Here is a 26,372-nt window from a genome sequence, read left to right on the forward strand (position 1 = left end):
TATTCCCAGTGGTGTGGTTTGAGTAAGTGACTGAACCAGAGCCCTGGATCGGCACGCTTGTAACTTCAGGGAGCTTGGGATTCAAAAGCAAAGCCAGACTTGGCAGGTCTGGCTGTCGTCAGCCCCACTGCCCCTCTAGAACAGAGCTAAGCACCATCCTTTCGTTCCTCCTTGGGTCCGCGCCTCTGCTTGGCACGCTCTTTCTGCCTTGTTTATTTAGTCTATTTTGGACGACAGTCCTTCCCTGTCCTTTTGCCAGCACGACCCGCTCGGAGACCAGCGCCCGTTCTGCAAACGCCACCTCTCGTTTGCTGCTTTATGAAGACAGGCAGACGCCTGCAAACACCGGACATCAATAAATTAAAGCGCCCTTGCTACTACTATTGTTATCACCATGTTACAACCAGGGCAATGTGAGACTTGGTAAGGAGCCTGGGATAGACAGGAAACCAAGCCCAGAGAGGAGGAGGAGGAGGAGACCTTTGTCCCCACCTCCCGCAGTGTGGGGAAGTCTGGAATGGATGGAGACTGAGCTTGAAAAGCACACACCAAAGCCGCCAACATTTCAGCTTCAGCAGCAACCCTCAGCGATAACTCCTCACCAGAGGGAGCTTAGTTTTCCCACCAGGAAACAGTCCTTTAATGCAGTTTTATGCAGATGCATGGGCCACACACAAAATCTATTTTCCTGCCTTCCCCCCCCACAGCGAGATAAGCAAATCAAGACTCATACACTAGATTTTCCAACAACACCTCAAAAGCCACCTGAGAATAATCACGAAACACTCAATGAGTAAATAAAAACTCCAGAACTGAAGCACAAAGTCCCAGAGGAGAGAGGTACCCTGGGTGCCCACTGGGAAGTGCCCTGCAGAGATCATACCTGTAACGCTGATGGCCATGGCCCTCCTCGTTTTGCAGGAGGCAGGTGGTGGGGTCAGAGGAACCAGCCTGAGCCGACGTCCTCAAGGCCACGGCTGCGATGCCAACGAGCGGGGAGGAAAAGTTGAGCAGCACTGAAGCAGCCCAGTGGGATGGGTCCTCCTGGCCATGGGTCACATTGATGATGAGGGGGTTGTGCTGGCATGACAGCTCGTACATCCCTGCGAGATAGGGCAAAGAAAAAAGCCACTAGCTCAGCTCTAGGGTTATTTTCTCTGCTTTGACTTACCTCTTCTGCTCCCTTACACATCCCAACAGACCAGCCTGGGAAGCAGAAGATGCTGCAAGGAGGCATACGGGACAGCAGCACCCAGTCCAGTGAGAGATCGCAGCAATGGTGGGGGCTCCTGGCATCCCTACCAGAACAACACAGACTGCTGCCACAGCCCATAGGTTGCTCACCCAAAGAGCGGTTCAGCCCATCTACGTTGCTCATCTGGACAGTGACCCTTGGCTTGCGCTGGTTGCTTGGGACGGTGCCGTCGGAGGCCAGGAAGACCAGGAGGGAGGTGGGCACTGCAGGTCTCTCAAAGCACACCTGGGCAGGAGGGCAAGAGAGACCCTGAAAGCAGGCATACCAAATACAGCCTTTCTGATCCAATATATGAAAGAGGAAGAGAAAGAGGGAACATGGTGAGAGAGCAGGAGCAGGGTTAGGAGGTCAGAGACTGCAGATGTACAGGGCAGCAAAGGGGTAGGAAGAGAGAGAGGAGGGAAGGAAGGGTGCAGGAACACAGTCCTTTCCCTCCTAATTGCCCTTCTCCCTTTCCCTAGCCTTTCCCACGTGTAACTGTCCTGCCTTGCCATAAACTTATGGCATCTTCCCAGCTTTCACATTTGCTGCTCTTAAAATTGAGCAACACCTGACAGAGACCTGGATAACCCCTCTTCTGCCCTCTCTTCACCAGGCTCCGACTCCCACTCCACACAGTGCTGGCCAGGCAAGTGAGGCACCCTGAGAGCACAGCTACCAGCCCTGCCACTGAAATATTTCCATTAAAGAAAAAAACCAAAACCAAAAAAACCCCAAACAAATAACAGCCCCAGTACCCAGAGTGACTGCAAACTGTCCGTCAGCCAACACGTGGAAAGATTTGTGGGAAGAAGCCCTGCCTGCTAGGACAGCCGACAGCTCCCCACTTGTCTACAGCCCCGAAGGCTACAGGAGGCAGCCGGGAAACTCATGGCATCAATCATGGCAGGACAGATGTTCTTCAGAAGTAAGAAGATAGAAATGTTTTTCTCCCCCACCCTGGTACCCCCCACCCAGTGCTGTGATGTGTTTTGATCAAGATCTACCCTATGGAGTGTTTTTGTTGAATGCTGGTGTGGAGGGAGCCCAGAAATTCAAGGCGAAGATGTATTTTGGAGGAGGACAAGTCCCAGCTGGCCGGGCACAGCCCAAGGAGCAGACTGCAGGAGCGGAGGGGACAGCTGCCCGATTTGTGATGGCAGCCCAGCCTTGGGGTGGTTCATGCCACGCCAGGCATTGCTCACGCACGGGAGCAGGAAAAAACCTTGGGCTTCAGCCCAGGGCTCCCACCCTGCAGGGAGGTGCTTGGTAGCAAACACCCCACAAGCGATTCCCCACCGCTGCCTACATGCTCCCTTGGCCAGGGCTTGCTCTCATGCAGGGCTGGTCTGGCTGCAAGAAGTAGACCAGGAGGCTCAAACATTTTTATTTGGTACAGTCCCACTGTCTCCCTTGGTGAGAAAAGTAGGGGGAGAAAGGAAAAGAAATGCATAAGCAAGAAGGGAGGAAAGAAAAGCCGGAAGAGAAGAAAGGTGAAGAGCCAGCAGTGCACACAGCCTGCTTCGAGGAGCCCCCCAGGACAGAGCTGCGGCTGGGAAGCCCCAAGGAGCCAGACAATTTTAACCCAGCCACCTGCTGCTTGTTCCTCCAAGCATGGTTCCTCAGGGCATGCTTCAGGTGCATGCTCATGGTGAGGTTTTCCCTGGACTGCACAGCTTTAGGTGGAGGGCTTAGTCTTTCCCTTCTTGCAGTGCATCTACTTGGAGGTGAAGGACACTGGCCCCAAGTTAGACTGACAGCAGCTGACTTGACAAACATCCCAATTCTTTTTTTCTTTTTAATACATATTATGTGCTTGGCCACAGCAGGCTATCTTAATTTTTCTCCCTCTCTCTCCCCCTTTCTGTTTAATTTCCTGCGTGTTACACATCCTGACTTGCTTACAAGTGATTTTGATTTCTCTCCTCCTTGAATGTGTTAGAAACTGAGAACAAAGCATGGCCGGACATCTGCAAATCATAATGATTCCCATTTGCAGACAGGCCCAAGGTGCATGGTAGATGCTTTGTTAGGTGGCACAGACACACATACACCTCTTGCCCCTAGCCCACTTACAGCATGACCCAGACTTTCTCTTGCTCATTGGTGCCACCTCTTGAGAAACGCTGTAGGAAGCGATTCCTACCACCTGATGAGTTTTGTGGTGTGGCTCTAACCTGGGTGACACAGGTGCAACAGCTTTAAAATGGCCATGGGAGTTGGTGGCCATGAAACACCATGCACACGTGGGTACACATGTGCATGAACAGCACCATTCCTGTCCGGGCAGGCGGGTGTGCTAGGAAAATTGTCAACAAGAAACCGTCTTTCCTAACTCAATATGTTACCAATAAGCAAACTCTATTAAAAAGAGAAAAAAAAAAAGAAAAAAAGAAAAAGGGCATATTTATTACTAGTCCATAAATAATTTTATGGGCGGAAAATAATAGCACTCCTAGAGAGAGCACGGAGAACCAGTAATGAAAGTCTTTAATATAAACATCCATAGAGGAAGAGAACTGACCACAAGCTCCAATAAAACTGGAACACGCTTTAACCCCTGGTGAGAAGTGGAAAGCAAGCTTTCATCTAGGTAGGGCAGAGGGGGAGATTGCTGCTTTCTCGCTAGCAAAGGAAGAAAGGAGGCACATTTGTCATGGCCAGAGACTGAAGCCAGAAAGTAGGTTGTGAGCACACTGACAAGGGAAAAAGAAAAAAAGAAAAAAAAAATCAGTTAAAGGAAGTTATATCAGTTAAAGGAAGTTATTTGGAGAGACGGAAGACGTCAGAGGCAATAGCCATGCTTATTGACTCAGGTTTGACAATTCAACAAATCGTCTGAGTGTCTTGGGAAGAGGTCCTCTCTAGACACCCTTGAGCAAAGCAGGGCAAGCTGCCCCTCAAACTGCAGAGGAAGCAGCATGCCAGAGCCCAGCTTTCCAGTAACACCAGGCAACAGCCACGAAACCTCTAAACTGTGTCTGTGGTCAGAAAATCACGGCTGTAAAAATCATGTTGACCTAACCATTAGCTCTCCTCTGTCCTACTCCTCTGCCTGCCAGGACAGAGAGGGTTGACCCTCTGGGCACCCTCCCAAAGGCAGCCCCCTGAGTCCCCGTTGGGCTGCAGGACCAGCATCTTGGGCACAGAAGTGCCTCCTTTGGTCTGGAGTCACTGGGGCAGGGAGGGGGCAGGACCACCTGCATGCCACAGCTGATTGCTGTGGGCTCAGGGTGCTCAGCAGCAACCTGGAGTGTTCAGGACCCTTCAGGATGGCAGAGTATATCTACCTACCCTCTGTTGCTCTTCACAGCCATGGGGAACAAAGGCAACTAGGACTTGAAACATGGCTTGTGCCCACCCTCTGCGGGTGTAACAGCACAGCTTGACTGCAGGGAATAGTCTTAGGAGCAAGTTGTTTCTCAGCCTCAACACATTTCTGTGGGATTCTGGTTTTGGGCACAGCGCTTCTCCTGGCAATCTGTCCCAAGATGGGTTTGCTGTTCACAGCGGGAATGGGGCAACAACATAAGACCCAGCCACAGGCATTTGGGGTTTGCAGAGTTCAGTAGGATAAGAAGTCCTATCTGAGCAGTTTTTAAGACTGCCGTAGCTCCTGCTGGACAGAAAAGGACGGGTCTTTGTCACCAAATTGCTGGGGCAAAGATAAGCAAATCCTTCTGTGCCTGACCACACATCCTCACTTACCTTGAGCCAAACTCCCACATCGCCCAAGGGCATCCTCTCTTCATCTGGATCCTGAGCATTGTCTTGGCTGGGAGCACAGGGGAACCAAGCAGCCAGGGAAAGGTCCTTGGGCACATTGTGAAGGTGGGATTTACATACCTGAAAGGAGATATTTATTTCAACCCAAAAAGAAGCAAGGAAAGTGAGAGAAAGAAAGAGTACCTACAAAACCTCAAGGAAGACTCAACGAATGTTGAGAAGGATCCCAAGTCGGTTCCTAGCATGAAGACAATTAGGACGTGGGTTCCTAAGCAGGAGTGACATCTCACTGCCCACACATGTGCACAGGAGTTCTTTGCCATTTTGAGGTGCTGTAAACATGCTGTTTAAGCACCCCATGGTGGCTGTGGGGCTAAGAAATAATGAGCCAAGCTGTGAGATGGTAGGTAATACCACAGCCTCCTGATTTCATCTGGGCTGATGAGATCCGACAGTGTGATTCATTTGCCTGAATACCAGTCTTTTGTGTCATTCAATGCCCTATGGTATTTCAGACATCCCCACAGGCCTGGCAGACAAAACCTAGGAGATACAGGTGTTGTTCTACAGAAGCAGACACCTGAGCCCAAGGCATCTCATTAGACATGTACATCTGGGCAATTTAATCATGCTGTAGGTCTCAAGAAGATTGTTCCTTATATCAGGTCAATAGAAACGCATGTATAGAGGGCTAAATATGACGTCTCTACATATTTCTTGCCCTTCTTCAGCTTGCTAGGAAAGAACATACACACACCATGTTAACACTGATCAGGCAAAATCCTGTCCTAGACCTCCAGGCCCTGCTCCAAAGCCCATATGAAAGATGGGAATTCTCCCATCAATTTTTCCTTGGCTTCAGATCAGAGAGTTTGAAAGCAGCACAGATGCTGATGGATGCATGATTTTACCCTTTCAGACCCTGACCTTATATGGTATTAGATTTACGGGATTTTTTTAAACTGACAGTGGGACTACTCACATGCTCAAAGTTGTGCATTTAGCTGGTGGGACGAGGGTGGTCACTGTTAGCAAACTACATCATCAGGGGAGGTGCTCCTTGCCTTGATGAAACACCCCTCCATGTACTGCAGTTCCTGGACTTAGGGACTACTGAAAGAGGGGTGTGAGAAATGCCCAGCTCTTCTACTGGCTCCCTGCACGGGTGTAATCAATGAACACTTCCAGAGCTGCTCTGAAGATTTTGGTTTTGCCCTGGTACACTCTTGCAGCAGTGACTTCCCCAGCTTTACTGCATGGGCTTTGCTAGAACAGTCTTTTTTTTTTCTTTTTTTTTTTTCTGCCATGCCTTCACTCACCTTCACAACAGGCTCTCCAGTGGCCAAGGAAGCAGGGCAGGACTTCGCGTCCTGATGGGAGGCATAGGCTTTCGCTGCCCACAGATCCACATATCCATCAGGCGTGTAGGGACCACAGTCCAGGACACTGCTTGTTCTCTCGAACGGCTCACACACACCATCCCCATTGTGCACATAGCACAGGCTTGGTTCCCCTGCAAGGACATCAGGGATGACCCTTTTACAAACCAGGCTCCAGGCCTATACATCTCCTGTCCCAGGTGGCGTGCTGGCCGTTTAGCCCTGGGATTTCCCACCACAAGGGCCTGACAAGCTCCATGGATCACTCCAGCTGCAGATGCATATTTTGTTGCAACGATGTGCGTCACCCACTGCTCTGGGGAGCAGGGTGAATAATGTACAGGTTTGACTTCTGCCTCAAAAGGATGTCTCAATCCATTTGGACTTACCGACACAGTTGAAGCCTTTTTCCTTTTTACACTTCCTGGAACAGCCATCTCCGTCCAGCAAGTCCCCATCATCGCATTCCTCTTCCAGGATCCTAAGAGGACAACAGCCAGACATGTTAACATCACCCTTGACTCAATACCCCTGTGCATCTGCCCAATCATGAGTGAGGACCCCATATCTTGGTGCCATTTCCACAGAAGCAGGGAGAAGAGAAAGAACCACATGTGGAGTAAGGTAAAGGAGAGAAAACACCGTATCTTGCCAGGGAACAAAAAGAGGTTGAAAACACAGCATATGGGAGAAGTCATGACTGTACTGTGACTTTCTTATAAGACCTGAGCCAAGAACTATGGGAGAAAATGAAGCTATATACAACAGAGGAAGTAGAGAACCAAGCATCAGGAAGACTTGCTGCTGGAGAAAGCAAGTGTTGGAGAGGGCAGGAGGTTCTGAGATGGAGCTGGTGTTTCAGTAGGAGTTGGGAAAGGGAGGCAGGAGAAGGGAAAGAGAAGGTTAGCCCAAGAGGAGACAAGAATCAGTCCCCAGCTGACATGTACGGCATCTCATGAGGAAAAAAGCCCATGCAGTTTCCTTGAAAAGGTTCTGTCCCCATACTGCAGAAAATAGACCTGACTGGAAAAGCTGGCAGAAATGCCTGGATTCGTACCTATTCCTTTGTGCAGAGTTATGTATCCCAAACCACAAGGAGTGAAAAAAAATTCAAACATACATCTGGTGATGCTCACCCACCTCCACCCTCATCTAACATGAATGATCCACTGTGTCCCACCTTCGGCTCACTGTTCCACACATGGTACAAAGGAAAAAACTTTCACAGACAAAGCTTCTTGCATGGCCTTCCCCACAACAGCTCAGGAACAAGAAAGCCTGCCAGAAATCTTAGCTGCTATCGGCCCATTTCTGCTTCTCTCACTTTTCTAGTGACTTTGACAACGGAGCCTATTATGGACATTTGCTCTCTCTGGACCATGTCTTCAGCTAGTATGCATTCATGCTAAAACCATACCAGATTACACCACTTCAGCAGCTAGCTCTGCTGTAAGCCTCTTTGCCTTGCTGGGTCTTGTACAATACCACAATCCCTCCTGCACTTGCTTCAGTTGTCCACTTTCCTCACACTGTTAAGAAAGCTGTTTTCAAAAGGAAAGTGGTTCTGACTAACCTGAGAGTTGAAATCTGAAAAAGCCAAAATACAGAAATTTGGCATAATTATCCCTAGACAGAGCAGATGAACTGTTGGAGTCTCTCAATGTAAAGGTGGTGCATCCCTCATCATTTGGGGTCTCTAAGCAGAGACCAGACAGCTCTCTAAAGACACCATGCCGTGAGGGACTGCGCTTGCTGCAGAACCTAATCCTGCAGGGCCACCACTCTGTACCCTGTACAAAAGGTTATATTGGCCAGTTCCAAAGGCAGATGCCTTTGGGGTCAGACTCCGCGACAGTTCACCAAAATGGGCCAGGATCCAAGCACTGCAGACAAACACAGAGGATGTTCAGGTTGGACCCCTCATCCAGACCCTGCTTCTCAAAAAGACTGTCTCCATCTCCTATGCACAAGGCATTTTACAAAGCACAAGCTCTATAGTCCAGTCTGCTGGAGGGATTTGGTGCAGCACCTTCAGTCAAGTACCTATGGGTGGAGGACCAACCCGGTGCTTGCTTTTGGGGCAGGATGACCTGACAGCTTAAAGAAGCTCAGTTGAGAGCTTGAGTTTCTTGACTTACATGGTCACCTTCCCATCCCCACAGTAGGGTGCTCCATGGACATGGACAAGCGGTGGAGAGGCTTCTCCTGAGGTTGTCCCAGAGACTGCCTGCACCTGGTAGTGGTACACCTGCCCAGGTGTGACTTCCCTGCAGGAACAGAGAGGACTTGAAGAAGGAGCTGGAGGGAACAGCTCACGCATCTGCAACAGATTTGCTCACCACAGCTAGATAGAAATCACATGTGTGTGCCCATGCAGTATCACAGTTTGACATATGTCTTTGTACTCTAAACTGCTAGAGACTGTGGCAAGAGGGTCGTTGCCAGGTCATGCAGAGGGGCCTGCTGCTTATTTCCCTAGAGTCTGAGCTGGGGAGAAGTGGCATTAACTTGAACAATCATTTTACTGGTTGTGTTGATGGGGAAAATGTTTCTGGGTTTAATAAGCTCCTTCTAGTTAGCCTGGACTCATTGGCAAGGGTCATGCTAGCACAGTGGGTCTGCAACAAGCTTCCTCAATGCTGAATAGGGAATCCACTCATGGCATTGAACATGGTAATTCCAGGGGTGAAAAAACAAAACACAAGAAAAACCATCCAGGGATTCAAAGGCAGGACCTGAGGAGGTCATCAAAACTGTCCCAGCCACCCACTCAGCCTGCAATGGAGCAGCCTTGTCACTCACGTGTCGACGAACTGGCGGTGCGCCTGTGCCGGGGCGGCGGGGGATTCGTTTGCAAATGGGGGGTCGCGGAGGATGCGGTACTGGATCAGCTTGCAAGTGGAGCAGAGAGAACTGTGGGGCATGGAGGTCAGCAGGGCCGTGTCTATCTCCATCCTCTCGTCAAAGGTGTAGATTTTGACTCCAGACACCTTTTTAGGTATGTCAAGCTTCACGGTAAAGGGGACATCACAGAAGGTGTCCAGGGGGCCCAGATGGATGGACTCCCCCTGCTCTGTCAGGACTTCAATGTCAGACAGCGCCTTGGGAGAACCCGTGGAGAGGTATGTGGTCCAGAGGGTGAGGGAATCGGGGTAGACGGGGTGCAGGAAGCGCAGCTCCAGGATGCAGCCGTCCGGCTGGGGGCATGGCACCGTCATGTTCATGTGGTACAGGTGGAGCTCCGGACTCCAGGCCTGCAGGCTGGGCTCACAGGGCTGATCCACATCCGGGGGCCCTGGACAGGAGGGACGAGGAAGAGGCCGGTGAGAACCCAGGGGACAGCTGACCTCACAGGGGACCCAGAGGGGCAATCCTCCCTGCAGTACCCCATAGCTGCTTATGCATCTCTGTGTTATAGCTGGACACCCATGAGGTTTTGCACCCGCTATAGGCATGCGCCAGAGCTGGTGGCATCTCTGCCCTGACATCCTAGAAAGCAATAAGCACCACTAGTCTCCCACATCCTGGGTATGCACACAAGCACAAGGCTTGGCAGATCTGGTGTCTCACAGTCCTCTAAAGCAAGGACAACGGTATGCACACTGCAGCTGGTTACAGTGCCAAACTCTAGAGACAGCCTGGACACAGCTGGGGGACGTGAAGCTTGCTCTGTAGTCTCATGGGCACAGAAGGCTTGCCAAGGGCACCTGAATGCCGAGTCCCTGCAGCTCCATGGGTTTGGACATAGGCTAAGCAGAGCAGAGACCAAAGGTTTCCACAGGCAAGTGCTGGAACAGGTCACAGGCAGGAAGGGAGCAGGTCCAAAGCAAGCCAGGGAAGCAGCTCTGGAAGGCTGTTCTTTCACCAGGACGGTGCCCAGGCTGACCTCAGATCCCCAGCCTGCCTCCCCTGGTGGTGGATTAGCACTCAGCAAGAGAAATGTAACATTGGGCTTTCAGTCTCAGAAAGCATCACTGGAATTCATCATTCTGTAGTAGAAATACCCTTGTCTTCATCAACCACTGCAAGCATTTCTTAGGGCCCAGCACCAATTCAAAAGCCTGCATCCATTTAATATTAGTCTTCTAAAAACCATAAAACCTGTTTCTTTTTCACCAGAGCAAACATGCACTTGTGATAACTGCAGGTCATGCATAGGAGAAAACAACATCCAATAATTCCAGAAGCAGTTTTAATTTGCCAGTGAATCAGACAGGTGGGGGAAACAGGAACCACTGACAATACATGAGCTAAGCTTTGATTTGTTTGGTATCACTGAATAAGCACAAGTTTGGTTATTTCTTTAAGTAGATTCCTGCCCCCCTCAACTTGCAATGCTAGCAAGAGATACTTAAAGAGTTTTCAGACACAGAATCTCAGCTACTCTCTGACACTCCTGTTATCAAAGCATGGGCTACATCCAAAAGTGTAATAATGTCCAAACTGCACCTTCTCTGCAACCACCCTGGCACATTTTCAGTCGACCTCAGTGGCTCAAATGTGCAGATGCACAGAACTAACAGATCCTCTGGCTCCATGATGTTCAACAGCAGCATGTGCACTACATACAGGTCACAGGATCATTTCACCTGGTCTTCTGCCTCCGCTGCTTTGCCCTTGGAGGAGCCAAGGCAGCATGAAAAGCCCAACAGCTCCTATGGCAGGTGCATGACCCCAAAAGCCACCACCATGCGCACAAGGTGGGTCTCTAAACCAACATCTGGGTCTCATCATGAGTTGTGACACCCTGCTGTTCACTTTGCCAGTGAGGAGTAACATCCAACCCAGATTGCCCAGGACCTGGTGCAGACTCAGTGGGACTGAGCAAGGAGCTCCTCTGGCTCCCTTTGGACAAGGCTGCATCAAAGCCTGTGAAGGCCCCTGAGGTTTTGGATGAGGTCCCAAAGATTTATGTTGTAAGACTTTTATTTCAATGAAATGCCCTTCCCTTTTGACCAGTATCTCTCATTAACACCTTCCTGTGCAATGACTGGGCTGTCAGTTTGTTTGTCCAAAGCCAGCTGGCAATTACCAGGTATCTCCTGGGCACATAGAATTCCTTCCTGCACTAAGGAACCTCTCCAAAGAGGAGACATCTCACTCTCCAAAAGAAAAAAGCTTCTTTTTCTTTTCCCAACAAGATCTCATTCCCAACAAGATCTCATCTCTGTCCGGGACATTCACAGTCAAGGGAAGAGAGGAGGTGTTTACCTTCTGCTTCTTCTGGGGTCCAGTAGCCAGAGGAATCGCAGACCCGAGGGGAAGAGGCCTCATGCACATACTGACGGAAGGTGCCGTCCTCCGCACAGTCATCACAGAGCGTGTCCTGCTCCCTGCAGGCAGAAGACAAAGGCATTGGCATGTCTAATTACAACTGGTTAATTTTCCATCCATGTTTGTCCAGGCAGGATCAGATAGGAAGTTGGAAAAGCAAAGCTAAGCTCTTAGGAAGCCCCTGGGTATTTCATCCTGCTTGAAATAAGCTTTGTCAAAGACAAGAGAATAAGAGTGACCGTGGGACAAGCCAGGTTTTATCCCTCCTCTTCTACAGGCTCTTTGGGTAGTCTCGGATGAGCCATTGAATCACCTGTTCCCTACCACAAAGCAGGGCTAACAGACTTCATGCTTCCCAGGGCAGTGCGTCTGCAGTTGGGTGGGTGCGCTTGGGTCTGCTAAACCCCAGAGTCAGGTTTTTAACTTCTGTCACTACTGCAATACACAACAGTCACGATAATGTCAATTAAAGAGGGTGCCACTATGCTCTCCAGGAAGGAAAAAGAGACTTTTTTCTGTGATAAAGACCCGCCTCAGGACCTTTCCTTGGCAAGTTCATCACAGGGGATACAGAACCCCCACCATAGACCAGCTCCTGAGCAAGAGCTGGGGATGGATGTGAAGACCCAGCACCTGCCTCTTAAACCCATGTTTTCTTGCTCCCAGACCACTCCATTCCCCACCAAAGCAATTTGTTTGTATGACTCAAAGCCACCCAGCACTCAGAGGCTCTCATGCCTGCAGGCATAACAGGTACACACTCTCGTTATCCCTGGGATGAAAGGCCCATTGTGGAGAGCATCAGTTCTTTGAAAAGGCAGTAGACACTGACCCAGGGTTGTCCCCATTGCCCTCAAACACCACTTTTCTTTGAATTGCAAGAGCTTTGTGAAGTAGCTTTAAAACAATTTCAAGAGCTCTTCAACATATGCTTATGGTCCCATAATAAAAGCATAGACCTAAAACCTGGTGAAAACCAAAATGTTTTAGTAAGACAGGCTGCTGAATAGAAGCATCGGTGTCATATCCAGGTCTTGGTGAGTCCCCAATATTGAGAAGGAAGACAGCCACCAGGAGCTCAGGGCCATGCACTGCTCGCCAGCCAGACAACTCTGGTTCCTCAGCACCGTTTCTCTGGCTTGAAAATTTTCCCGACTTACCCCCAGTTAGTTACACCATGAGTCCGTGACAGCACTGGGAACAAAACCCAGCTCTTGTGGTTCGAGCTCCCGGCCTTAACCACAAGGCTGCATTTCCTCCTGGTAAATGGCTATTTTATACAATAAGTGCTAAATGAAGCTCATTTTTCATTCTGTGATTGCACTCTGGGGTTTAAGAATTGGCATTGCCTCCTGATGCTCTTTGGCTTCCCCTCCCGGCACCCCGACAGCAGAAGGCTTGCAGGAGAGTCTGCATGCCAGCGGGGCCATCGCAGCAGTCTGGCTCTTGTGTCAGAGGGCTCTGCTGGAGACGACCAAGGGGGAAAGGGGATGGGGGGGGTCTGCACCATAGAGGGTCCCTTGTCCCTTCTAGCAGGCTCTGGTGCAAGCCCAGGATCATTGCAACAGCAGATCCCTTACCTCTCATGTATGACACCACTGATGGGAGGCAGCCAGTAGATACTGAGAGAGTCCTGCGTCTGCCCCGTGACCATGGGAGGGATCGGGATGGGTGCAGGCTTCTTGCTCTGGCCCCAGCGCTGGTACACCAGGTCCAGGTAGCAATGCATCCGGGCCACTTGGTTGGGCGTGAAGGTGTTGGTGCAGTCGTCATCTGGGGGAAGAGAGGTGGCAGGGATTGGCCGGTGGGACCTGACAACGTGCTCCCTTCCTGATCTCCAAACCCTGTTTGGGGGATCTCTGGGAAGAGCCGGGAGACACCAGCATGTGGTTGCTCTCCTGCCAGGACTCTCTGGTGTCGTGTGTCCCCAAAGCCACAAGATGGCACTGCCTCAGCAGCTCCACATCCCCGCACTTGCCACAGCAGCTCCCGACTGCAGTGGCCTCAACACCAGCTCGCATCAGCTCTAACACCTGGGCAGTGCCACCATCCTCGTGGGACTCGCAGTGGGTCAGCAAGGGGTGACAAAATTGCTCTACAGGCTTTGATCCTCCTGGGCTGCCAGGAGGAACACCAGCCCTCCACAGCATGCCTTTGGAAACCAAGCCAAAAGGGCTCAACAAAAAGGTCCAAAATTATAGTAATAGTAGTGATAATTAACAATAATAAAGTTGCTTCAGGACTGGAGAACAAATGCACACCACCATGCAGACAAGAACAGCCTTGATGCATGTCCAATGACAGACTGGCAGGGAGGGAGAGATGGAAACAGCCTGCAGCAAGAAAGGGGTTAAGAAGCTACTGCAAGCACAGGCTGAAGCCTGCCACATCCCAACACACCAGGAGGGACCACATCAGTTCGGGAATGAGGGAAGGGACTCTCAGTGGAGGCAGAAAGGAGAGAAACCCAAGTTTCTAAGGAAGGTGACCCCTTAAAATTTCTAAGGATGGTTACTCATTACCTGTGTAACTCATGTAGTTGTTGAAGGGCGTTCCTGTGAAATGTGTCTGGCCGCAGGTGTCATTGGTAGGGTCTGGATCCCGACAGAATTTACTCTTTGGGGTGGGGGCAGTATCGGCACAGAGATCTCCGGTCTCCATAGACGGAGTAGTCTCCCTGCAGGGATCGTCACAAGATTCCCGCTCACTCACTCCCTTAAAGACATGGTACAGCCCCAGGACATGTCCCACTTCGTGGATCATGGTGTTCGTGTGGCCATGCATACCATAATAAGCAGGGTTGAGGACAACTCCACCTAGAATTGCAAGTACAGAGAATGTCATCCAGAGAAAGAGACAGCAGACAGCTGCTGTTACTCAGCTGTGCTAGATAAAATTCCTCTCATCGTGCATGCACATCACAAATGAGGTGCCAGATGGAGACCTGAAGATGGATGTATTCACCCTCTTGTAGGATGGGAAGAGAGCTCCTTTGCCCTCTTGGAGTGGAATGGGATGGGTGGGTTTTCTTCCCCTTCTGATTACACCACTCCTCCCACCATCTTCAATAATTTCAACTACCATTTCCCTCTGTGTCTTTTCGGATGTTTATAATTCAGCATCTGCTCTGGTTCACACAACTCCAAATAAGGTTTGGAGCCAAGGCACCAAACTGAGACATGTTCTGGGTTTACGGGGATAATCTTTTAAACCAGAGAAGACCTTCCCTAGCTTAGGCAGGTGGCTAAAGCATATCAGTTCCCATGGCAGGCAAGGAGAATGAGGTGCCTAGCAAATTCCTGACACGCTTGGTTGTGCCAGCTAGAAGGCACCTTCAGCACAAGTCCATATGAAGATTCAAATGCACTGCCTCTGGCCACTACTGAGACAGCATCAGTGGTCTACTGCTTCACCCTCCAAACCAGATGCTAAGGAGTAAATTTAAACTCATATGAGCTTCTACCACAAACCTGACTCAAATTCACTGTGTATTTTGGAGTGAGATTTTCCAAAATACAGCTTCTGAAGATCCATTCCTCTCCTTCAGAGGGGTTTGTGTGTGGGCAAGGTGCACCAAGCGAACGAGGCGAGAAGCCCCCACCCATCACAGCCCTACTGCTCTTCACTGGGGCACCCCAGCCCCTTGCCTCAAGGTGGCACAAAGGGGCAGTTCATCTCCAAGCCAGTTTGGTGCAGGTTCAACTGTCAAAGATGCTGGAGCATGGGTACAGACTAAGTCCCCCAGAAGGTGCTCAGAGCTGCCACCTCATACTGACAGCAAGAGCACAGAGCTGGATATGACCCTTGGCTGCAGGACAAGGTGCTTTTCCTCTCCTGCCCACCCACCTGCGATGGGAAGAGCAAGGAGCAACGATGCTGAGGAAAGCTAAGTGGAGCAGAGCCTTCCCTTTGCTCACTGCCAGCATCTCTGACTCCTGACTTCGGATGCACACCCTGTACCAGCAACTCTACACCACATCTGCTGAGAAACTGTCCATGGAGAATGCTCAAGAGCAAAACTTACCTCTCCTCTCTCGCTCACTTTTATTTCACCCAAATGAAAACGTCTTTGGAATCTCTACATCTTTTCTCCCTGTTTTGAGGCTTTTCAGTGGCCATTTCCTCCCCTCTCCTCATCTCACTTCCTTGTTCCGTCCACTTTTCCATGCTGCCTTACAGTGGAGCGCGTGCTAGGGAATATCAGCACAAGGGGGCAAAAAGCAGACCCCAGGCCATAACTCCATGTCATGGGAGGCTGGTTTTACCCAACTACTTTTAACCCAGACAGCTTGGATGGCAGTGCAGCAAATAGTTGGCTCCGGCACAGCTTGCTCCCTCCTTTGTAGGGCCCTGGAGGATTTACTGTGCCAGCTACCTCACAGCAGAGCCTCTGCTACTGCACCTCTGCTGCTGATTGCTGCCCCTGCCAGCAAAGTTAAAATTGGCAGAGGGCCACTGTGTGATCCTGTCTCCAGCCACAGCACAGACTGCTGGAAATCTGCTCCTGGATCAGCTCTGTGTGCTACTGGACTACCTCATGTCCTCAAGTACAGGGCATTCCTTCCAAGAGAGGGCTTTCTTCAGATCACGGTGTCCCTGGCAGGACACGAGCAGGTCTGAGACTCCTCTGGTGGAACCATACTGGGTGAACACTGGGTTGGGGCTGGAAAGGGGCCTTCAGAGATGCCCTGAGCAATTCTCTCAAGCCTGACAGGGCTGCAAGAGGGTGAAGAAATAAGGGTGGCATCTTCTATGGAGCATCCTGCATGTGTAACTCATGGAAGGACTGAGAGACACCACTGACCTGTCAAGTGGCACTGTTTCTTAGCTAAAAATTCATGTTTGTTGTTCTTCCTCCCCACAGTGTGGATCTTATGCCCAGGGTAGCTTGGCTTGAGGTAAAGGATGCGTCACAAAATAGCTGAATTCCCTTTCTCCCCAGAAGCAATGGACCTAGCATACCATCAGTCAACTCTTGACCCTTCAGTTGACTGGAGATGGGCCACAAAAAGGTGCAGAGGTTGAAAAATCCTTTTGGCACCTTCATGTTGCGTGCTGTCAATCATTAGGTTTTTGCAAGCCATCCCCCTCTCAATTACCAGGCTGGTAAATGCTGTAGATAGCAAAGGGCATCCCATTGATGGAGAACCCAGTGGGCACATTAAAAAAAGCTGCTTCTCATTTTAATCAAAACAGGGCATGAGAGAAGAGAAAAGAGAAAGAAAAGGCATCTCTGCAGCCAAACCCCAGCCTGAACAAGGCAGGGGGCTGCCTGCCCAAAGGTCTGAAAGGAGGAATGCGCATGCAGAACGAAAATAATGTTCATAAACAAATAAATGAGATGTGAAAGCCCTGCATGCATCCTGCGCCACTAACCACAAGGAACGGGACCGAGCACCAGGGGCATGGGAGGCCCTGTGACCGAGCAGCCCTCCTTCCAGCAGAAACCCAGTGTTCTTCCCATGCAGGGGAATAAATAGGATTCCAGTATGGGGAGGGAAAAAATTATCACAGGGGAGGGATACCCTGTCCCTCCCTCTCCTCTCTGCTGGCTTCCCCTATCCCATTCCTCCCCCACACTCCACAAGGATGATCATATTTTTAGTACTTTTTTTTTTTTTTTTTTACAGCTAATTAGATGGCAGCATGAGAACTCTGCCTTCCTTCCAGAACACCCCTGTGCCTCCATTCCCTGTCCCCACAGCTCCCTGATGAGCTGGGAGAGCTCCCAGCTTTGGATCAGGAAGTTGTATTTCCCTTCTGCAGGGTCCTGGCTGTGAAGGCAAGATGTTGGGATGTTATGAACACTTCCACAAGACCAGCCTCCCCTCTCCCTCCTCTACAGATCAGGCTTCCTTCTCACCTCTGCCTCCTTCTGCCTTGGGAGATGGGCTAAACTGGGCTTTAAATGAACTCTCCCTCTCATGCCTGAGAACCAGCCCAAGGAGGTCCCCCAAGGTCAGCATTTACACAACCAAGATAAAAACTTCAATGTCATGTCCCTGTGACATCAAGGGGGTCCAGCACTACAAGGCAGGTGAACCAGAGTTTTCTTTGGACTTGCTCACCCAACCAAGACCAGGCAGCTGGAAAGCTTCAGGTCTGGCCTCACAACATCCTCTCCTTCCAGACCAGATCTACCAGCTACAGCTGCAGAGCTGGTCACGTCCCCAAGGTCAAGCCTCAACTCTGCTCAAGCAATAAGAGGTGTCCAGTCCATCAGTACACTGAATGATTAGCACTGGTGTGGATCCCACTTCGTCTTCACTCACACACCCCTTGGAAGCTCCCAGTCCCAGGACGTTGCCCTGCTTCTAGCCACGATCAATGGCAATGCTGAAGGACTCTGGTTCAAGCCAGCCCCCAAAAAGCCAACCTGTTCTTGGGTCAGGGCTGTTGTAGGGAATGCATACTCAAGCAAGCACAGGATCTTTAAACAGCAAACCAAAGCTGAACCTGTATCACAGGGACAGTCTTTCCCAAACACTGAGTCACGGCAATTAATGGAACAAACGCATGACGGTTAGTCAGACAGGAAGATGGCCATTGCTTAAGGTACCTTTGATGGAATGGCTGGCCCTCCTTCAGGATCCACTGACCTCAGCCAGATATATGAGCTGGCCTCAGCTTATATAACTGCAGAAAGTATTTATAACATCAAATATTCACAAATCCCTTGCCTTTCAACCATGTTTATGCTAATACAGTTCACATGCAGCTACACATGAAGTTTAAAGCGTCTGCATTATTACATTGCTAGGGGTTTTGAGGCAAGGCTTTCCACTGTGGAAAGCTAAGGTTTTTTATAGGACAGGAGTTCAACTCCTTGTGTTTTGTAGTTAAAAAGATTTACTTCTAAGTTCTCAGAAAATTCATTCCAGACTCCAAGCAAGAACTCTGAATTTGAGAGGAACTCGCTGTGATTATGGTGGAAAGACTGAGACAGACAGTATGGTTAGAGGAAACAGTGCAAACAGACCTGAGATCTTCTACCTCTGCTGCTAGCTGGCTGCAAGTTGTCTCTATCTAGGAGCTCCACAGCAGCTGAAATACTGCCTATAGAAGCATTGTAGACCAGCTCACCTCTCCAAGTCAGTAATTATCTCTTATGCTTCACTGAACGTAGTTGCTGTTGCTCGGTATTACTACTGGTCTAAAATAGTAAACCATCAGTAAACCTTCAGGAAGGCTGCCTGAAATTCAAATTTACTCAGGAAAATAATCTGGAGTAGAGCAATAGATCTGTAAATCATCAGCATAGGAATAGTCACTTAAACTCTGGTAGCCCAAAACAAGCATAGGTGAAGAGAAAGGGATGAAAAACAGAGTTCACTGAAGACTTCCAGAGGGTGAAGACGCCACAAGAAGGTGAGGAGGACCCTCTTGAAAGACACACTCAAAGGTCATGAAAGAATGGTTTCTAAGGAATTCAAAGTCCAGATGGCAGATTAAAAAACATCTTATGGCATTTCTCTTGAATACACCTAAGAAAGTCCCGTTCAGAGAGACAAACAGAGCAAAATCTGACCAAGAGTCTCTGGAGCCAAGAGGCAGGTTAGCTTCTTGGAGAAGTCAAGTCAAACTCAAGGAACCAATTTGTTTCAGGAGGAGAACAAAAGCATGAGAGGGTCTGTACATGCGCAGGGAAAAATCAGCATGACATTTCTGTTCCATGGGAGCAGACGGTGGCATGGAGGGAGCAGGGCCTATGTGCTGACCTTAATATTTTAAGGCCAGGATAGACAGGAGGTTAGCAAGATTCAGTGCAAGGGAAGGAGTCTGTCTTCTTGGAGACAGACCCCTCTCTTGTAAAGGCCTGCTCCACCCCTGGTCACTATTAGGTCCTTAAGGCTCAGGAATTTTTCTCAAACTACTGTTCACTCGTGTGGCAGTACACTCCGTTCCCCCCCCCCCACCATCCCGCCAGCAGGAAACGAAACTTCTCCAGGAAGGGAGAAGGGGAAGGAAACCCTGGAGGCTGCAGGTTGAAATTTGAACTGGCCAGTCGAGACACGCCAGGTACACTGTGGTGACCCTCCTGGCCAATAGGGATTAAATGACCCCAGGTCAGATTCGGCAGGGGTATAAACGGGGTCCCGCTGGAGGACACGTTGGCAGTCCTCCTCGGAGCAGCAGGTCTGCAGTCAGGGACTCCCCCTCAGGTCGGGGCACTGCCCGAGGTAACTCCTCGAAGGAGAGAGCCCTCAGCTTTTAGGTGAGTGATACAAACGTTTTGGAGCCATCACTTTAAATCTTGGGGATTCTTAAGTTGGCTGTGTAGTATTAACTCTCTACATCATTGAGCCTGTGGTTTTATAAAATTTTACCGGACTTCTAACTAACTTTTACTAAAGAATAAATCTGAGTTTTAACACCTGTTGGATTTGGTTATGCATGCATCCATAACCACTCGTCCCAAGGTTTTCCTTGCTCTTTCCTCACTGCTTTACCTTCACATCTACTCAGACTCTCCAGTAGCCCCCTGTGAGAGGCTTTGTCAAAAGCCATATATTCATGACCTTCTCAGTCCTAAGTTTCTTCTGTGCTGGACAATAGTATACATTGTGCATGGTACAAAACACTTGATGATGTATGTGGTGGAGCCTACTGTTTACAGAGAACAGAGTCTGCAACCAGCCCTCCTGAGCTCATTAAATCTAAAACCAAAGACAGTCTTGAACCAAAGTCTTCAGTCTGTGCGAGAGCCTCAAAGAAGTTCAGATCCAGCTTCATACTTCACAGCTCTGGCACCAGAGCCAAGACAACACCCCTTTTCCCCTGAACCTCCATGGTAAAACCCTGATCCAACATTTCCAGATGGTACCACCTTTTGTGTCCCTGGCTGGACACAAACTGAGACCAGAGCTAGACGCAAGCTTATGATGAAACCAGTCACCCTGATTGCCCCTGCATACAACTCCTTGCGAGCCACTGGGAGGGGTCTGAAGAGAACATGTGTGGCTGAAGCACTTGCTGTAGTAAGACGATTGTCAGGCTGAGCCTTGGAAGCGATTTCTGGAAGCTGAAGGAATAAATTTCATGGAGATTTGCCTTCCTCAACAAGCAACTGTAGGAATATGCTATTGAAAAAACAGTCCTGAAACTCATTGAGGGAGGGAAACTGGCAAAAAAGAACTTTAAAACAGGTCTTTAACAGCAGCGTAAAACTTTTAAGGGTTGAACATCACGCACTTGTAAAAGCAGAAGGTCTAGGTCTGCTGTGCAGGTGTCAGGAGTAATTATTTCCAGTTACTTATTGAGAAACACTTTAGATGTTTTGACTGCAAAGTGTAAAGGGCTTTGCCAGAAAACTCTGACATTGAAGAGGTGGAGGGAGAGGCAGGAAAAAGAGAGACAGCAGAAATAGGAGAAAACACACAATACATTTACATTCCAGTGAAGCTGTTGCCATTTTGACTGTTTTGTAGCCTGCCAGGGCTGATGACCTTAAGGGTCTGCCTTGAATTCACTGAAGCCAAGGAGAACCTTGCCTCCAGCACGTAGTAAGCCAAGTTATAAAAACATCATTTAATTTGATAGTCATCCTCACATTTGTAGCTGGATTCGGAAGTGGTCAGTGCTCACTGCTTGGTCAGCTCTGGAGTTGCTCAAATCTGGAGTCTTGGCTCTGAAATCACTGACACTCCTGGTTTATCTGTTTGTCATTACGTGCTGCAAAGTGAAGTTCACCATTTCCAGAATCCTGGAAGATAGACCTGGAAAGTCCCAGAGAAGCCAAATGCGAGTCTAAACCCCTCTCCAGAGCCTGCACTGATGGTGAATCTGCAGCTCTCCTTCCCCAAGCTCTCTGTCCCACTGTCTCACTGTCTTCACCATTAAAAGTTTCTCATCACAACCTGGAATTCCCTTGTCAGGATGTAACCCCACCACCTTATCCACATGGACACAGTGAACAGGCAGCTCCCTTCCTTCCCACAGCAGCAGCTATTGGTACACCCAAAGCCTGTTATCATGACCTTCTTATTAAACATCCTCAATGCTGAGCCAAATCATGGCTGCCTCTTTTTGCCAAGTCAACCAAGAGAGAGGAAAACCAACAACCTTGCGACCCCATGAGTGGGGTAGCTTACTTACCCAGGTGACTAAGGGCTTCTTTATCCCATGGCCAAGTGGCAGCACCAGCCAACTCTTCCCTCACCGAACTGGCAAAATAAACGTTGAGGAAGTGGGTGCTGTTCAGCTGCAGTGCCTCCTTCAGCTCCTTCACGCTCATGTATGCCCTGCAAGGTCAAGGGAGAGGAGATAGTCAGCATCGACTTCAATGGAGCAAAAAGGAAAAGGAGGAGCCACCCATAGATATCCTGGAAAGGGTACAGCAGACCTGGAAACCCCATCCTCAAGTCTCTGAAATCAACAGCATTTGGTAAAGCATGGCAAAATTCAGCAAGTTTCAACAGGATGTCCCATGACACTACTCATTCTGCTCTGTAAGGTGCAAGTTCTGCTAGTGAGGGGTTTGTGTGGGAGACAGTCATGCAAATCTGAAGAAGTTTTGCTAGTTACAGCAGCTTTGTTGATGAGTTCTATTCTTAGAGAAGGTTTTCCAACAACAGGGAGAGAAGAGACCCAAAGAATAGTATAAAAGAAGAAAAAATGGGAGGAGAAACAATGAGAGAAGAAAGGAAACAGTGGTCAGTCCTGCTAGGGAAAAGAGAAGGGGGTTGGCATCAGAAAAGTGGAATGTGAAGGCAGGAGGGAGTGAGTTTTCCTCAAGGTGTGAGGAGAGAGAAAGGAATCCAGAGCTCCAGCTGGTTCCAACAAGGGTTTTCAGGGGTTGTCCCTGATACAGGTCAGGGATGGACATCAAACCTTATTCTTGGGAGCAGAGAAGGTTTGTCAACCGGGGCCAAGAAGTCTCTTCTCCAGTGTCTCCAGTCTGTCTGGAGAAGCTCATGACCATGGCCCTCCAATCTATCCTTTTCCCCAGGACAACCAGTATGCCAGAGGTGGCAGTGCATCGTAAAAACAAGGGGTCCCCTGCAGAGCACAGGCACATAACACATCAAGAAACATGCTACCTCACCCCCATTCCTGTGTATTGTATAAGGAAGAGCATGAGAAAAAGGTATCTTAGAATTTGCTCCAAGAAATCTCTCTCCCAGCTCTGCCCAAAACAGACCTTGGAGAAGAGGGCTGCCTGGGTCCCCTCCAGCACTGAGTCAACAGCAAGGCCCACTTCACATGAATCTGTCTCTCTGCACATGATCTGAATCCTTTCTGAGAGAAGGTATGGGATGTCTGCAGGAGCCAGGCCAGGGAAGCACAGGAGCTCCCCAAATAAGCTTAATGGGGAGGGAGGGACATCTTGGGAGACAGATCCATCAAAGGGCATGTTTAGGGGGGAAAGCCTCCTGACAACACTGCTGGCTGTCTCTCCTCCCATTTCCAGAGCTGGGAATAAAGAGTTGCAGGAACAGAAAAAATACTAGAATGGGGATGTCAAAGACATCCATTTCTAAAGGGCATGGGAAAGTAATGAGCTGGGAGAGGTAGGTAGGCAATAGGCATTGCAGCATGGGAAAGTAATGGGCTGGGAGAGGTAGGTAGGCAATAGGCATTGCAGCAGAGCACTAACACCCGTGGGTATGTCTGGGTGTCCACGAAAAGATCCTCACAACATGGCATGTCTCTCAGCACTTGGAGAAAAAAAACCAGCAGTCAGGAAATTTAGGTTTCACTCTCCCCTCTGCATGGTTGTTTCTGCACAGGTCAGAGGTCTATATTGCATTCGCCAGTACACCATCAGTCCCAGTGTTGATCTTTAGGGAGTTCATGTCCTTAGCCATGTAAAATGATCAGGATCTAACTTAGTAATAACAATAATAATTCCAATAATAGCAGCAGTGGAATTGTAGGGACTTGGGCTGTGCTGCAAATGCCAGATACTCTTTTAAATCAATTACTACCATTTCCATCATCAGTGCCATTAACGTCATGGGCTGAGACAGGTAGCCGTAGAAGACATCGTCTCTAAATCTCTAAGACCCCTCTCTAAGTCTTCAAAATCTGAGGACCCTGACTCGCAGTTTGTGAAGCCATTAATTTAAGAGATTCTAAGCAGGGAAAAAGCTCATGGAAAGGCTTCAAATACATCACTGTGGAATGATGATGGAAATGCACCATTGTGGAAATGTGTCATAAGAATGACTAAACTTGCAGCATAAGGCCAACAGCAACATTAAGGTGGTGGAAAGCATTTCACTTGTTCCCATGCTTCCAGGAGCAATTGGCATCTTTGAGCTGCACAGAGAGATTATGAAGGGAATGCGATCATTTCTTTACACTGGACTAGCCATGAAGGCATACCAGCTATATTTGAATGAACAGCTTCTGTAAAAGTGGTGTCCATTGGTGCATTCCCCACCACATTGAATTATGGAAGGAAGGAAGCAAAAAAGCTGAGCATGGGCTAAGGGGAAAAAGGCGTGTTCTTATCTGAAATGTGAATTGAGAAGGGAAACCAACAAGAGATGTGCAAATACACTGTTTGAGATGGCAAGATCCCTAGTCAAGTTATTATACCCACAGACTTGTTTAGAAAGAGAGGTTGCTACAGCAAATGGAAAGAAGGAGGAAAAATGGAAAAAATAGAGGAACAGAATTCCAGAAGTAGACTAGAGCAGGATGGCATGTGGAGAAGAGCTCAGTAAACCCAAGGGTGGCCACTTCCCTGGACCTAAAATAGCATAGACTTTCAGAAGCCGTTGCTGACTTAGTAAGTGTCAAATAATCAGGATCTGCTAACTACCTCTCCCCTACCAGTCAGCCCCAATAGGCCATCCTGGGCTGGAGACATCTCACCCACCTTCCCAACAACAAAGCAGCTCTGAAACTTCAGTCACTTTAGAAAATCTTGGCTGGACTATATGGCAGCATTTAATGGTGAGATGAGATGACCAGCTTGTCTTCACCAGGCCCCGAGATCTCCCACCACAAAGCAACATTCCCAGAACACTTTCCCCAGCCACATCAGCTTTTGGAGAGAAAACTCTCCCAATCGGAAATGGCAAATTAGGAGAACATGATCTCTTCTCTGTGATGTCTCGCCTGAGCATCCCAGACACGCGCCACACTGACGCCATCCCTTCAACCCAACCAAGACAGGAGCAGGCTGGGAGGAATAGATAGGGAGAAGCATAAACAAACCTGAAGGACATATTTGTGGCATGACTCAGAAGAAGAGAAGCAAAAATTTCATAGAAATAGAGCATAAAGGAGGGGGAAGGGGGAGAGAAAGTCTCCTTCATGCACCAGAGCTGCTCGGGGGACACAGGCTTAAAAATAACATTGATTCCTGACCTATGATATCTTGGAAAAATAGCCCCAAACCTTCCAGGCTCTCCAAATTCCGAGAGCTGACGTCAGCCCTATTCAGAGGGATATTCCTGCTGCCCCTCTTCTGGAGACATGATGTTTTTCTGGCTGTCTCCTGCCATTCCCTTGACACTAGCAACATTTTTTGTCAACCCTTAATTATAAATAACTGTAATTTCCTCCATTGAGAGATTTGGACGGTTCAGGGCTGTGTCAGCGGTAGGGGGAGCCATTCCAGCACTGAGAGATGCTCAGATGGATGGAGAAGGAGAGGAAAGGACCCCCATTTCACCCACGACAGCATGGAAAGCACAAATATCCTCCCACTGGCATCCCCAAAGATATGACCAAGACCAAAACAGCTCCAGAATGGACAACTCCAATTCCCCTCAATCCACATTTCCCACTGGCATCCTTATCTTAAACAGGGAGCATGTAACTGGCGTCTTCGCCTGTCACTTACTGCCAAGGTCATGATCTCCCTCTTCTTCAGAGCTTCTGTGATTTTCCCAGGGGGAAGGCAGAGCAGCCTTTGGTCTCCACAAACAGCCTAAGTGACAGCCCTCTCCTCTGCTCCCCAAATAGCTTCTCAATGCCTACAAGACCAGAGTATTCCAAACTAGATGGTATTTACAGCAGGGTGGGCACTGCAAGCCAGCACACAAACACAAGGAAGGCCAGAAGGACACATGAAGGCACAGCTATCAGCTAAGCAGCAAAAAAAACAACCCCAAAGAATAGGGCAGAGGATAGAAGAGAGACAGAGAAGGGCCATCAGGTTTTCCAGATTCAAAGCAAATGTTTTTCTAAGAGCATCCAAAGCTCATTGGTGAGCAGCTAGTTGCATGTTAATACCACCTTGACCTGAGGAGTATTTGCAACCCTGGGAGAGTGGAGCTTGCAAGAGGAGTATAGGCAACAACAGAGAGAGATTAGGGATGAAAGGGCTATGGACTGCCATTATTAGAAATGAGCATGGGCAGGAACACCAGCTGAAATTATGGTATTTGAGGGAACGAGTCCAGATATGAGGGCCTCCTTCATGATGGTGCTGACCTGTGACACTCTTGACTTAAAATTCTACTGAATAACACTAGCTGACAATCTGGCTCTAAGGCAGGCTTAAGTACCACACTGCGTACTGTTTTACTTGTGGGGACTCATGGTGAGCAGAAAGCAAGATGGGGAAGAAGCCTGGACCTTGTATTGCTCTACAGCAGCACAGTGGAGCCACACTGATGCTTGTGCAGAGCTGGTGCTGGGTCAGGAGCACATGGCTCTGTATGGGACTTAATGATGTGCTGTCGTTGTGTGACATTTCAGGCTATCGAAAAAAGGAAAGGAAGATGAAGTGCAGCAGCTTTAGTGACTGTGTTACCACAGAATAGTGGAATCACTTATAACTGCAGATGGAGAGGACCTCC

The 26,372-nt window shown here is 49.1% G+C and overlaps 1 protein-coding gene across 1 annotated transcript in view; it reads right to left on the reverse strand.

Moving 5' to 3' along the window:
* Positions 1-26,372, reverse strand: part of PAPPA2 (pappalysin 2) — a 94,659-nt gene that overhangs the window by 43,641 nt on the left and 24,646 nt on the right. Inside the window, 11 exon segments of the mRNA XM_052801398.1 lie at positions 884-1,103; positions 1,345-1,480; positions 4,943-5,080; positions 6,280-6,473; positions 6,729-6,820; positions 8,478-8,606; positions 9,142-9,634; positions 11,551-11,672; positions 13,194-13,386; positions 14,136-14,429; positions 21,709-21,854. Coding sequence (XP_052657358.1) covers positions 884-1,103; positions 1,345-1,480; positions 4,943-5,080; positions 6,280-6,473; positions 6,729-6,820; positions 8,478-8,606; positions 9,142-9,634; positions 11,551-11,672; positions 13,194-13,386; positions 14,136-14,429; positions 21,709-21,854 — 2,157 coding nt within the window.

This window comes from Harpia harpyja, chromosome 11 (genome assembly GCF_026419915.1).
Source record: "Harpia harpyja isolate bHarHar1 chromosome 11, bHarHar1 primary haplotype, whole genome shotgun sequence".
NCBI classification, from domain to species: domain Eukaryota; kingdom Metazoa; phylum Chordata; class Aves; order Accipitriformes; family Accipitridae; genus Harpia; species Harpia harpyja.